This window comes from Cyprinodon variegatus, unplaced genomic scaffold, assembly GCF_000732505.1.
Source record: "Cyprinodon variegatus isolate N-32 unplaced genomic scaffold, C_variegatus-1.0 Scaffold615, whole genome shotgun sequence".
Taxonomy (NCBI): domain Eukaryota; kingdom Metazoa; phylum Chordata; class Actinopteri; order Cyprinodontiformes; family Cyprinodontidae; genus Cyprinodon; species Cyprinodon variegatus.
The window spans coordinates 140889-155294 of NW_015151068.1; the positions used below are offsets into that span (position 1 = coordinate 140889).

Below are 14406 nucleotides of genomic sequence, written 5' to 3' on the forward strand. Positions count from 1 at the left end.
GTTTTTAATCTCAATGGGATTTTTTCCCCCCTGGATAAATAAATGTAAAAATGTTTTTATTGTTTTATCTTATTTTGGATTATCTGCAGCCGCAAATGGAAAAGCTGTGCCTTCCCTCCCTGACTTTGGAGACAGTTATCATGTCAAAGGTAAGCTGTAGAAATGACAGGATCCGCCTTAATGACAGGGATCTGTGGAGTTATACCTAAAGTGTCTCATCCCCATTACAGGAGTGATCTCTTTGCCCTATGCTGAGATCGTGGAGCCATTTGAAGGCTGGTTTGACCTCTCAGCAAAGTCCAGCCGAATTGATTATTATCATGGTAAGAAAACTGCTCAACTACTTTATAATCTTGAAGCTGCCTCTGTTTTTTTTTGTTTTTTTTTTTAAGAAATGTGATATCCTGTTGTGTCAGAAAAGAAGCCCAGACTGCAACATCATCAAATATGAACAAGAAACTAAAGAGATAAAGTTCAATTGCAGAACCTGACCTGCTCACTCATGTGACATTCAGGCTTTTTATTGAACTGATTTTTTTCCCTCCATATATTTAATTATAGGTACAGATAAGAATTGTGTAATGTTTAAATTTGATGTTTGTAAATGACTAAAAAAGAGCTACAAAAAGACGGTTTGGATCAGGACATTTTGTCAACGTTCACACGGCAGCTGCTTGGCTATGTGGTCCTGAATCCGATACGAATCTGATCTTTTCATATGCGACCTCTGTCTGAACGGCCATGTCGCATCCATCCGGCATAACCGACAGTGGTCACTCTTCTGATTCTTGCTAGGCAGAAGTGACAGGAAAAACAACACCAATGGTGGACGATGGTGCGGAGAGCAGTATTTATGTTTAATCATCTTGGAAAGATTGAGGTTTTAAGGTTGGGAAAGATTGGAATATGTTCTCCAGCACTACCACCTATGTTAACTTCTGTAAACACAGTGCACGCTTGCTTGTGACCTCATTGCGTCCTCTATTGCGCATGCGGGACACTTGGGTTGTATGAATGTAGTTCACACAGGAGGTCACATTCAAGTCACATATATTTGGACATGTGAACAGCAATGCAAAAAAAATTGGATTTCGCGAAAAAAAAAATCGGAATTGAGCATCAAGGCCTGCAGTGTGAATGTTGCCATTTATGTTTTAGACTATCCCAGTCCTGCACTTTGTCTTCAGTCTATTTAACCAAGCTTCAGCTATTTAGTAAAGAAGACTGACAGCAAACCGTAGGAATGAATATGGGCAAAAGATTACCATTAACTTGCAACAGTTTAATGTAAAGGTATTTCACATTATGAGGTTTTCATTTCTAAAACAACAAAATAATACAAAAAAAAGTCAGGCTTAGATATTAAAGCCTTTGACTGTAATTTGACAAAAAGTGTAGAAGTGCTAAAGCGTCTTCTCCAACTGAAATATGAGCCATAATTTAACAGCTGGTATTCTGAAAGTGAGGAGGCTGACTCGATACACTGACCTGTTCTGGTGCCGTAAGAACAAGAGTGAAACTAAATTAGCATTTGATCTGTCACTAAGCAGCATCAAGCCTTTTTTTTGTTTTGTTTTGATGGAATATAAAAAAATAAATAATCTCTCGGCTCCAGTAAAACAATGAAACTGCAGGAAGATTAATGCATCAAACATCCCTCTCTATCCCTCCTACCAGGCCAGGTCTCTACCTACCAGTTGGCGTCTCAGCAGCAGTTTGGCGTTTCCTACAAAATAACTCCTGAGACCACAGAGGTGGAGCAAAACGTCATGAAGTGCTTTCAGATTAACGGCACCAAGGATGAGGTGGTCAAACCACAAGCATCCCTGCCAGATGTGCAAGGCTTCCAGGTACATTTATTTCGCTATATCAACTTTAAGAACCCTTTCCAGGTTATCTGTTGGCAGAAATGCATTGCATTTTGTTAGTTTTTTAAGTTAAATTTGCATTAAAATCCAGATACCATCATGGAAATGTTAGGCTTAATCTTTATCATTCTTGATAAGCACTAAAAACACCTAGTTTGTTCAGTATAATAAATATGTACACCTCGATAAGTTATGTTTTGCGTAATCTCTCTAAGCAATAAAGTAGGAGGAAGCAGAAATCCCTTTCAACCAGAGTGACATTAGGCCTCTTTATTATGCAAGTCACACGGTTGGGTTGAAGAAAATGGGAAGACACAGAACAGCTCAAATAGATATAAGAGCTAGGCAGTTAAAAAAAAAAAAAAAAAAAAAAAGTGACATGTATCAACATTTGAGAGCAGCGCTGTAAAAATCTGTTCATTTTCTCTGTATGATTTTTAGATTTAATCCTGTTAAATTTTAAGTCCTATTTAAATGCAGATTTTTTTTTGTTATATAAAGGTTTATGAGGGAATCATAAAGGCTATGATAAGGTCTCTGAATTGAGGAAATTGGCTTCATCATTCTAAATATCTGAGTTTTATGCATGAGTTTAGGCCCTTTTTTCATAAAGCTCTTGTTATTGGTTGTATTGATTACAGGAATAACCTGTTTTTACACAGAAAACCCACAGAATCCTTTCTAGAAGCTTCTTATGCCTTTAAGAACAATAATAATTGAACTTTATTGATCCCACATTGGAGAAAAATGATCTCTGCATTTAACCCATACCCTTGGAGAGCAGTGGGCTGGCATCGTGGGGCGCCCGGAGAGCAGTGTGTTAGTAAGGATCTTGCTCAGGGACCCAGAGTGCAGACTGTGGGAGTGGGGCTCGACCTCAGAACCTCAGGATTCCAACCTCTATACCCTAACCACGAGGCCGCCACTTTCGTTGACTTCAGTCTGAAATGCGTCATAACAGTTTTAAGTAGCCACCTTGACATCCTTTTGTCTAAAACAGCTTCACCATCTAACAGTGATGTTTCTGTGACCTGAAAGCGCTTTATGATAGATTCTACTGTAAGGTTTAGACATCAGACAGGTTTACTGAAGATAGACTGGATCCTTCAGTTAGCCAATTCCAGATACAACTTTTTCATTTCCAAAAGATGCCAACAGATTTTTGACCTGATACGATATCTGCATAAATCATGCTTGCTTTTATTACTCATTTTGTAAAGTAAAATGTTAGAAAAGGCTTGATCTAGTGATATTCCTGCAACAGAAAATAATTTTCCACAAAACTGTTGGAGAGCAACTGACCCATTTATTATTAACAAGTATTGGTTACATAAATCTTAGACAGAAGCAAGGTTTTTTCATCAGCATGCCAATGAGTTGTTAGATGCAGGCCGATATATTCTGGTAGTCGTTCTATGCATTTATTCATTTATTGCTTATATCGGGCAGATGTCTGTTTCTGATTTATTCTTTTTTTTTCTTCTTCTTAGAAGCATTTATTACATAATTTATTTTTTGCTTTTTTTGACCGAGCATTTCATTTAGGCTAGGTTTTAGATTATTAAGGCCAACTCTTATTTGTTGCTGGAAATTTTTCATCACTGCTTCTTTATTGATTTAAAAACAGGGATAATGACCTGATAATGTTAAGTTGGCTGTTTGCACCAAATAAGCAACATTATTTTGTGTAGGTGTGTTAGAGATCCTTCCTGCTAGAGATAGGCCCGTACATCGACTGGCTGACATTTTAGCATTTTTTTTTTGTATCTGTATCAGCTGATACAGTATGCAGCTTCTTTGGAACCTCAACAGTAGCTTTTAATAGTGGCCTAAAATGATATTAAGAAACAACTAAATAATGCATATCAGTCTTAGAAGCTTTATTTGGTTTTTTAAAATATAATTTGATTGAATGACATTAAAATGACAAATTTGTCTTTAGATGTATTCTTCTTGTTGTTGGCTTTTTTTAGGCGAAATAAAATCCTACGGAGTAAAATTTGCACTTCATCTTTATGAAATGTTTAACCGTTTCCTCATTTTAAAGCTAAAAATGGAAACGCATTTCTTACAATAGATATGAAACAAATAAGTTTTGTTTTATTAAAATATCATAATCAGTCATCAAATCTTCAGTGTTTGCAGCTTTTAAGCAGCTTTTAATCTGTCAGACTCCTGCAGAATGGTTCTTTGGATTTTAATGGTTGCAGACCTTTTCTTTAATCATCGGCACATTCAGCAGCCATGTCTGCAGATCATGTGAATCACATGTATCGCTGTTCGCTATTCTAACTTGCTATCTAGTTTTCTGAGTTTTGTTAGATTTGTTAATTATTTTTTTTGGAATTGAGACTTTTGTTATGTTTATGGAAGAAAAAGCAATTGTGGCTTCAACAATCAGCCCTTCCAAAAAGATAAAGGCAGCAAACTTCAGGAATCCATTAGACTGATGTCAAGCTAACTGCTACTGATTTTAGCCTTAAAAATAACCTAATATCTGTCGATCTTGGATTCCTACAGCCTTTCATTAAGCTTCTGATCAGGGCAGCTGAAGCTTTGGATGTCAATGTCTACAGTGTCTTTGTGGCTAAATGTCAATGTAAACGGAGCCCTTGATGTTAATCTCATTCATTTAAATTCTTGTATTAGTACGACTAGGAAAAAATGCAGCCTAATTTAATAAGTGCTTACATAAACAGAAACACAATCTGACCCTTTATGCATCTTTAGTTGATGGAGATTCCACAGTCATCATTTAAAGTTGGCTGCTGTGGAGGATTATTGGCAATAGTTGCAGATTTAATCCAGTTATTACTTTTCTAAACAAGCAGAGGTGGATAATCGAGGTCCAGAAGATAAAAAGCCTTTACAGAGATCATTTTAGCCATTTGTATTCTCCTGTTTCAAAACATAGACTGGAACTGATCATGTAGTTGAACAGGAAGATTGTTTTCTGGTTACATCCCTTCATTCACTGAGTTACTGATTATTTTTCTCTGTAGTTCCTGAGGATGGAGTATTATGGCGGCTCCCTGTGTGAAGTCTGGCAGAATGTGACCACCGTGGGTCACAAGAAGAACACCTACACGCTGTGGGTCACGAAGGAGGAGGGAAGCTCCGCCGGACAGAAAACCACATCTGTACCCCTGCACTATGAGATGATGGGCTACAACACGCTGCTGGGTTCCCATTATGACAAGTACCTGGTGGACTACAAGGAGTTCAGCACCCGATTTGACCCCAAAGTCTTCTCTCTGCCTGAAGGTTTGAGCGCGAGTCATGGATCTAACTGAAAACATTCTGAAAATAAGTATAAATTTCTCAAAATAAGTGTATTTACCCTTAATTTGAGTAAGAAAATAAGATGATCTGCCATTGGAATGAGCAGGTTTACCATTAAAATAAGATGGATATTATGCACTTGATATAAGAGACTGCATTTGGTTTTTCTTATTCTAAATGTCTTATTCAATCAGCAAAGTGTCTCACTTACCTGCTTAATTCAAGGAAAAGTGAACTTATTTTAAGAAAAAATTACTTTCTTAGATTTAAATTTTTTGAAGTGTAACCAAACCTTTCAGTAACCATAAACTGCTTTTCTTCTGTCCTTTAGGGATGAGCTGTGGTGGGTTTCCTGGTCCAGGTGTGGAGCACCACCTGCTGGCTAATCCAATGAAAGATCTCATCCACACGTCCGCTTCAGGTCACTCTCAGAAGGTGTTCCTTCATTTCAAGGAGAAGTTCCAGCGTCAGTACGGCGACGACAGGGAGCACGAGAAGAGGGAGCACGCTTTCCTTCACAACCTCAGGTTAAAGGAACAAGCCTCACTTTGATTTGTAACGCTTAACAAATATATTTTTGTTTAGAGTTTTAAAAACGTCTCTTGTCATGTTTTCTTGGTGTAGATATGTCCACTCTAAGAACAGAGCCGGTCTGTCCTTCTCCTTGGCTCTAAACTCTCTATCAGATCGCACCTTGTCGGAGCTAGCAACCATGAGGGGGAGAAAGCAAAGTAAGACTCCGAACAATGGGCTACCGTTCCCATCCAAGCTGTATGAAGGAGTGAAAGTACCAGAGTCCCTCGACTGGAGGCTCTACGGTATGTCTGAGACTTTATATTGGCTGAAGCTGGATTTATCCATCAGGGCTCCTGTTCATCATCCAGAATTATTTCTTTTTATTTAGGTGCTGTGACTCCAGTGAAGGACCAAGCCATCTGTGGCTCCTGCTGGAGCTTTGCCACCACTGGAGCAGTAGAGGGCGCTCTTTTCCTAAAGGTGAAAATGGAATTGCCGCTGTTCTTTAAGGTTGCAGATGTTTAGCACAGTGCCTCCTCTGTTCATGTTACTTTATTCTCATGGTGGGTGAGTCTGGTGTGGATGAATTGATGACATTGTTCTGAAATTACCAAGAAAAATGTGGAACTTAGGCCGTATGACATTTAAAATGTATTAATAAAAAAGTTTTTTTTTTAACTAGGAAGTCAAACAAAACAACGATCAAGTTATGAGTCCTTAGGGAGAGTATATTCACACCTTGTAACATCACCTTAACAAACACAAAAAACAATCCAAATTTTAATTGTGTTTATGTTACAGAAAGACCTAAAAAAGTGCATAAAGTGATATATGGTTTTGAAACTTTTTTTAGGAATAAAAATCTGAAATGTGTGATGTGCAAGCAAAACTTTCCTGGAAAAAAGACTGAAAATTATAATGAGACTGACTGCATGAAAGTAACGTTGCAAGCTTCCCTAAAAATGGTCCCATGGTGGTGAAACATGGTGTTGGCAGCGTGATGCAGTGGACTTTGTTTCCTTCAGCAGAAATAGAAGCAGGTCAGATCAGATGCTTAACCTTTAAATATTTTACATATGGGAAAAAAGTTTTCTATTGGCAGAAAAAATATAAATATTGATATTTTGCTCACTGTTGGCAGACATAAAAAATGGGTCACATGACTCCTTCAGAGACGGATATGAAGTTACATAAGGGAGTTTTTAAGAAGTGCTCCACACTGACTTAAAAACCATCCAATACATCTCAATTTAAGTTGATATTTGCTTGTTGCCTGAAAATTTCAAAAAGGATCATGTAGTTTGAACCAAACAGAAGTCCTGAATTCTTCTATAGCTCTGCTGTACATGACTTCAAAGCTAAATTTGCACTTGGAGCATAATAAAAATGTAAATATGAGTTATAATAAATAGGGATTGGAAGGGGAATGTTTTCATCAGAATCAGATCAATCAATCATGACTCCTTAGAAATAACAGCGTTTTGGAAAAGTGATAAGAAAGTTCACAAATCTGTTCTCAAACGTAGCGAGTAAAAATAAAATGTCCTCAGAAACTTTATATTCATGTAAAGTACACGTACAGGAAACAAATGGTACTTAATAGAGTAAAAAAATATTCACATCATGAAATGAGCCAGGTGGTGTACTCCCCCACCACACTCTACAGAGCAGAGAGTCGGTCCACAACATGATTCATGGTGAACGTTTCCGCACCCAATGGACGGGCTTGGCAGTCGCTGTGAATAAATGGCGCCGAGTAAATGCAGGTTTCTGTCCCTCCTCTTCCGTCACAAAGAAGGAAAGGTTCAAAGGGATTCCTTCTCCTGCGTTTCCTAGCAACTGATCCAAACATCCAAGCGGTTTATTATGGGGTCTGATGGCACCCCATTGAAGTGACCAAATTCTTCGACTCGGCCTCTCTCACACACCGCTCTTAGTCCCGTCTTGTTCTTCACCAGTAACTGGATGAACGATGGGCCCAGGTCCAGTTTGGAGTAAGATGGGTTACTTTAACTTAGCAGAACCATTGTGTTAATGGTACTTGGTACTTTCATCTCAGGATAACCCAAACCTAAATTGTTGGCATTGTTACACATTTTTTTTATAAATGAGGCTGCATAAAAATTCTCACCACACTTTTCAGATTTTATTTTCAAAATGTTTTCAAACTGGCTACTTTCATAAAGGACTGTTGAATTTATCCTGGATTACTGGTTCCTCTGAATGTTAGCTTAATCCACCTCTGATCGGAGGCTTGTTTATGCTGTTCTTTTTGGAAGCCTTGAGTTAGAGTCCTAGCGACAGATGTCGAGCTCAATCAGGGACCTGTATGGAGTCGGTGCACCTAATTGTTCTGCAGCCATGGCAGGAACAGAATGTTCTGACTTGGAGGAAGCACTGGTGTGAGCGCCCCAGCGCTCTGCCTTTGTACATCTGCCAGGATGTGGCGCAGCAGGACAACGACCTGAACAAATCGGTGACCCCCAGGCTTCACCAGCAGCTTCGTAAACAGAGCCACTCCTCGGGGGCCGTTTTTAAATTTACTTCCAGACGATCTCCCAGCATCTGTCTAAAGATTCTTCGGAAACAGCTGGTCCAAATGTTTAATGTTCCCTTTGTGTGGTCTTCGGAGCTCTGGGCTTTGGTTTTGGTGATGAAAAAATGTGCACACATGTTCCAATACATGTGTGCAGGTTTAGGACAGTTTTTAGGTGTTTTCCCACATGAATTTTCTAGAAGTCTGCATGAAAAGTATTTGGATTTTTAGAAGTCCTATCAGATGCTGTGATTTTTTAAATCATTTTAGACAAAAATTACTGTATTTGTTAAATCAGGGAGTGGAAAAACTCAGATCTCCGATTTAAAGTTTTCCTGGGAATTTTACTGAAGGGAAGGAAGAGCTAAAATAAAAAGGAGGCATTTGTAAAGAATACATGTAATAACCTTAGCATCCTTCCACACACCCAGATCTATCTTTCTTCCTTCCTTCCTTCCTTCCTTGCTTCATGCCATTTCTCTTTCCTACCTTCCTTCATGCCATTTCTCTTTCCTTCCTTGCTTCATGCCATTTCTCCTTCCTACCTTCCTTCCTTGCTTCATGACATTTTTCCTTCCTTCCTTCCGTCCTTCCTTCCATTTCTATTTCCTTCCTTCCTTGCTTCGTGTCATTTCTCTTTCCTTCCTTCCTTCCTTCCTTGCTTCATGCCATTTCTCCTTCCTTCCTTGCTTCCTTTCATTTCTATTTCCTTCCTTCTTTGCTTCATGCCATTTCTCCTTCCTTCCTTCCTTCCTTGCTTCATGCCATTTCTGTTTCCTTCCTTCCTTGCATCATGCCATCTCTCCTTCCTTCCTTCCTTGCTTCAGGCCAGTTCTCTTTCCTTCCTTCCTTGCTTCAGGCCAGTTCTCTTTCCTTCCTTCCTTGCTTCCTGCCAGTTCTCTTTCCTTCCTTCCTTGCTTCCTGCCATTTCTCCTTCCTTCCTTCTTTGCTTCAGGCCTTTTCTCCTTCCTTCCTTCCTTGCTTCATGCTCTTTCCATCCGTGTATCGAAATATGAAAGCTGTACAAACCCAAATTTTGTTTCGTATACACTGTGTATACAAGATGGCATTAAAAGTTGTCCAATATGTATCTGTCCTATTTCTTCTTCCTTCCCGTCCGTCTGTCCCTCCAACAGTAATGTCAGAGAACTTCTGCTTCTGCAGTTACAGTGATTCTTCAGGTAATGATTAAATATTCCTCCTACAATAAGACTGCTGTCATCCTCCTGCTTTTTCGCAAAGTGCTCTTGCACTGAACATCCCTCGTAGAATAATTGTGTGTAGATCTAGAACCTTTTAGGGTTGGATAGTAAAATGTCAGTAAAGATAAGAGGAGTCGCCATCAATCAAAGATATATGTGTAAACAAACTTGTTACAAAAGACTGAGCACTGTGGTGTTCAGTGCTGTTTGATGCCATTCAGAGCTACAGAGCAGCACAGGTTGCTGACCTTGGTTCTTCTCTTTCAGACTGGCTCCCTGCAGGTCCTGTCCCAGCAGATGCTGGTAGACTGTTCTTGGGGCTTTGGCAACAACGGCTGCGACGGAGGAGAGGAATGGAGGGCGTACGAGTGGATTATGAAACACGGAGGCATCGCCACCACAGAAACATACGGAGCATATATGGGAATGGTGAGAAGAATGAATTTCAGAATCAGAACATGGATCATTTAAAAAAATAATAATAATACCAGCTGAGGAGGTGTTTCATATTAGTTTTAAAAGCTGAAACACTGTAGGTGTGATTGGAACCTGTCGCCTCATTTTCCACATTAGTCAGGTCAGCAGTTCAGAGCCGCACAAAGTTTTCCAGATGAGGTCATTTTCAAACATTTCCCACCTTAGCTCTGTATACATAAAAATATTTTTAAGCTTTTTTTTTGCTACTTAGTTTTAAAGCTTGTTTTTTTTTCTCACTATCAACCACTTAAACTATGATTTAAAATGAATCAGGCTTTGAACTTCTCTCATAGAAGGCTTTAGTGTCTCATGTGTAAAAGTTTTGCATCCTGGTAAACCCGGGTGGTGGTGCCTGTTGGCTGTGCAGCTGTTAAATGTGCTCTCCACAAAGCCGACTTTTCTACTTTTATAGGTGTCAGGAAGATCAAAGCAGCCCGTCCAGCAGCATCATGCTGCGCAGTCACTCTTTGGAGGAAAGACAAGAAGCCGGGCTAAGATAAAAATCTGTTTAGCTAATTTTATGTTTAAGATGTAGTTTTAGGAAAATCTGAGTTTTTTTTTTTTTTTCTCTCCTTTCCATTAATGCACGTCTTGGGCTTCAATAGGTCAGGGTGACACCGGTTCTTCCAAGATGTTTACTTACAGCCAGAGTTGGATAATCCAGGTCCACAAAGTAAAAACCCCGCCTTGTTTTCCTTCATCCTGTTCACTTAACCAGGTGATTAGTTTGCATTGTGGAGCTGGAAATGCAGATGGTTGATCTCTGTACAGGCCTTCTACTTTCTGGACCTGGATTATCCACCTCTCCAAAACTGAAACCATCCGACTGTGTTACACCACTAACTCCTAACATTTAGTTCAATATATGTTAATTTCTTGTGGTGAAATATTGTTTAACAAGCATTTTTACCACCCTTTAAATTACGGTTCCTTCTCAAAGGGAGGGATTTGAAATGAAAGCTCGTTTCTTAAAGCATTTTGTTATGTTATTTAAGAGGGGAAAATATCGATAAACTGGATTTGCTATGAAAAGAACCAGAGATTAGATTTTTAAGCTATATCGCCCAGCACTAAACTGCTAAGCACAGGATGATGCTGTTGGAGGCTACAGAAGACTAGAGACTGTAGTAGAGCTTCTGCTTCCAGCTGGACATCATTCATAAATATCAGAAACCACAAAACATGTAATTATTTTTGGAAGAGGCTGTAGCTCTCAGATGAGACCAAATGGTAGAATAAGTTTCTGAATCCTGGTTCAGTATGACTGCTAGCATAACTTAGTCTCATGTAATCAGATCCAGTTTGAATCTTTTTCTTTTCCTCCCTGAACAGAATGGATTCTGCCATCTGAACTCCTCCCAGCTCACCGCGCACATCAAAAGCTACACCAACGTCACATCAGGGGACGCCGACGCCCTCAAGGTGGCCCTCTTCAAGAACGGGCCGGCGGCTGTCAGCATCGATGCTTCACATCGATCGTTCGTCTTTTATAGCCACGGCATTTACTACGAGCCAGCATGCGGTGAGTTGACTTCTTTCTTGTGTTTCAACCATTTTTGGTCCTTTTTGCAGGCTAATGGTTTTGGTTCTGTGGTTCCTGCAGGAAACACCACGGATGACCTGGACCACGCTGTGCTTGCAGTGGGATATGGCGTTTTGAACGGAGAGCCATACTGGCTGATTAAGAACTCTTGGTCCACATACTGGGGCAACGATGGCTACATCCTGATGTCTATGAAGGACAACAACTGTGGCGTCACTACAGACGCTACATACGTCACACTGGCCTAAATACATACACTTTGATGTTTATGCTGCTGAGCTGAAGCCACTCTCAGTGCCTGAGTAACTCTTATTGTTTGTGTGGCAATGTAGCTCCTGCATCACTTTAAACTGCCTGGAAAATAATGTTTTGCACAAAAAAAATCATTCTTTTTATTTTGTTTTTCTTTCAAAGTTTATTGCTGGAGCCACCAAGGCGCTAAGCCTTTATTTCACATACAAAGTTCGTTTAATCACACATTCTAAGTTGATCATTAGAAAAAAAACCTGTTGCATTCAAATACATCTGACAAGAAATCTGTACAATAAAAAAGTCAAATGTGACATCTTTGCTTTTTTTCCTGACCACATGCTGCAGCCAGAAATAAGGCATGCTTTCTCTATATCATGCACCTCAACAAGTTAGTTCTTAACAGTCGAGTTTGTTTTACACAGCACCTGCAGAAGCATTCCTGCTAAATACGTTTTATTTTTTCGACATTATGATAGACCAACACAAGGGTTAATTTAGATTTGGCACCCTTTACTTTGACACCCATAAATAAAAAGCAGACCTGACCTATCACAGAGCAAAGTTTAAATGATCAGCTAAAGATGGAGTATGATTAAAAACTGCTAAGCTAACTAGCATAGCCAGGAGCATGGGTGGTTCTGGACATGGGCCAACATGCTGGTGATTAACCCTATACTTAAAACATTATATTACATAAATGCCTTATGATGATGGACATCAAAAACTGATTCAAAACGTAAGGTGATACACTTTAAGCTTAGATTTTTTTTTAGATGAGATCACCATTTTACATCTACTTGATCTGAGGTCTCGATCTCAAAGCTATTTTGAAACAAAAAAAAATATTTTTTCTGTAAGTTTCTGATTTCATTGAAACTGATAATTTTCATTAAACGTGTCACTTTGTACTATTCCTGAATCATGATTGTGCAGTGACATAATGTTCCAAAGCATATCTTTAACTTTTAATCTTTATTCCAAAGACCTTGAACATAATACTCTTGTAAAACCCATTATTTCACTGTAATCCTACTCTATTGACAGGACAAGAACTCTACACAGCTGTTCCATTAGTTCTTACGAATGTAATAATGCAGCACACAGGGGGGGGGGATTTACCATTAGGCAGTTCTAGGCCTGGGGCCCCATAAAACTCTGTTAACATGTATGGTTAATACAACTATTCCTTATTTGTGCACATTAATTGTGCTTTTGATAAAAATACATCAGAGCGCTTATAATAAATGTGTCTCAGCCCTCCCCCCCCTTCAGTGTCCACCATATTGGATCAGTCCATTTGCTGCACATGTTCAGAAAGGTTCAAACAGACAGCAGCAAACCATTTGAAAACAAACATTGCGCTAAATTTAGCAACTTTTCAGACCCCTCTAGCACTTTTATTTCAAAAAAGCACCTAGCGCCAAAATTTACTTTTTTTCTGCTAGTGGAGACTTTGGTGACAACATCTAAAAGCAGCGAACTCTGCACTAAAGAGCAAGTAGATTAATAACCCCGCCTCCTGCTCTCCTATATCTTGTCTGCTGTCATGATTCATGCAGCTATTATTATTTCATACAAATGAAAAATGGAGAAAATATAAGCAGATCACAGCTTGTCTACAGTGAAAAGAAGGACTGGGTTATTTACTTTTGCCGTCGCCTTTTTGGAAATCAGTTAAATGAGCTTTGTGCATGGGAAAAAAATTTCATTCCTTATGAGACAGAATGAAAAGTCAGCTGAGTACAAAACATAGAGAGGAAAACAACAAGAAAAGGGACAAAACGTAGAAGAAATAATGTATATCTATTGTATTGAAATTTCTGTATCTGTATAATGGGTCAGTTTTATGTGTTGTCTTCTCAAATCAGAGGGCCCCATGCCTGTTTTTGCCTTGGGCTCCAAATGTCCTAAATCCGCCCCTGACAGCACATATTCTAGCTTTGACTAATTTGAACAGTTTTGAATCAGAAATACTGAAACATGAAATCCAAATGTAACTGAATGACATTGAAATTCTTTTCTGTGCCCTGAAGAAAAGACATTTTCCCCACGCTGGTAAATTTGGACTAGAGCGCCAATAGCCAGGAGGCCATAACTGGAGAAGCAGCAGGTTGCTCTATTCATTATCTTCAGGAGAAGCAAGAATCTGGTTAGCTTTTAGGGAAAAATTGACAATACTGGAAGACAACCTCTTACAGGCTGGAGAACACTTGGGAAGAACATTTTATTCACTTTGATGGCTTAAACATCCAGAAGGACAACTATACTGTATATACAGCGGGACAATGGGATGTTCTAGTCAAAGTCTAACACTAAATGCACATGAGAATGTTTGAAGGGCCGGTCTAAAGCGTCTAAATCATTAAAGCAGGTAGAGGCATATCCAAAACTGCCTCAAAGCCATAATGCTGGTTTTAGAAAGTATCAACCAAATAGAATTAAGCAAATTAAAACCATGGTTGATCGATGTCCCCTACACCTAAAAGTTATCTCCCAACCCTACCCTCACTCCCCTTTATGTTGGTCTATCACATAAAATTAAAATTTCTTTTTTGTTTTTATCAAATAAAAAAAAATCAAGCGACATAAAAAATAATCTGCATAACTCGTTGTTAACAATGATTGTTTTAAAATGCAACAGCCCTTAAATTTTATAGATAAATCAAACAATGCAACACAGTATCGATTTAAACACCATTATGTAAAACTACAAATGTCTACAAACAATAC

At 38.9% G+C, this 14406-nt stretch overlaps 1 protein-coding gene across 1 annotated transcript in view; it reads left to right on the forward strand.

The window, feature by feature from the left end:
* The window catches only part of LOC107096318 (digestive cysteine proteinase 1-like), a 13125-nt gene extending 637 nt beyond the window's left edge, over positions 1–12488 (forward strand). The window contains exons 2-11 of the mRNA XM_015392922.1: positions 90–149; positions 231–323; positions 1678–1850; positions 4871–5132; positions 5482–5677; positions 5775–5968; positions 6055–6146; positions 9672–9833; positions 11214–11403; positions 11485–12488. Coding sequence (XP_015248408.1) covers positions 90–149; positions 231–323; positions 1678–1850; positions 4871–5132; positions 5482–5677; positions 5775–5968; positions 6055–6146; positions 9672–9833; positions 11214–11403; positions 11485–11672 — 1610 coding nt within the window. The 3' untranslated portion in view covers positions 11673–12488. The remainder of the gene's footprint in view (positions 1–89; positions 150–230; positions 324–1677; positions 1851–4870; positions 5133–5481; positions 5678–5774; positions 5969–6054; positions 6147–9671; positions 9834–11213; positions 11404–11484) is intronic.
* Positions 12489–14406: the final 1918 nt, after the last annotated feature.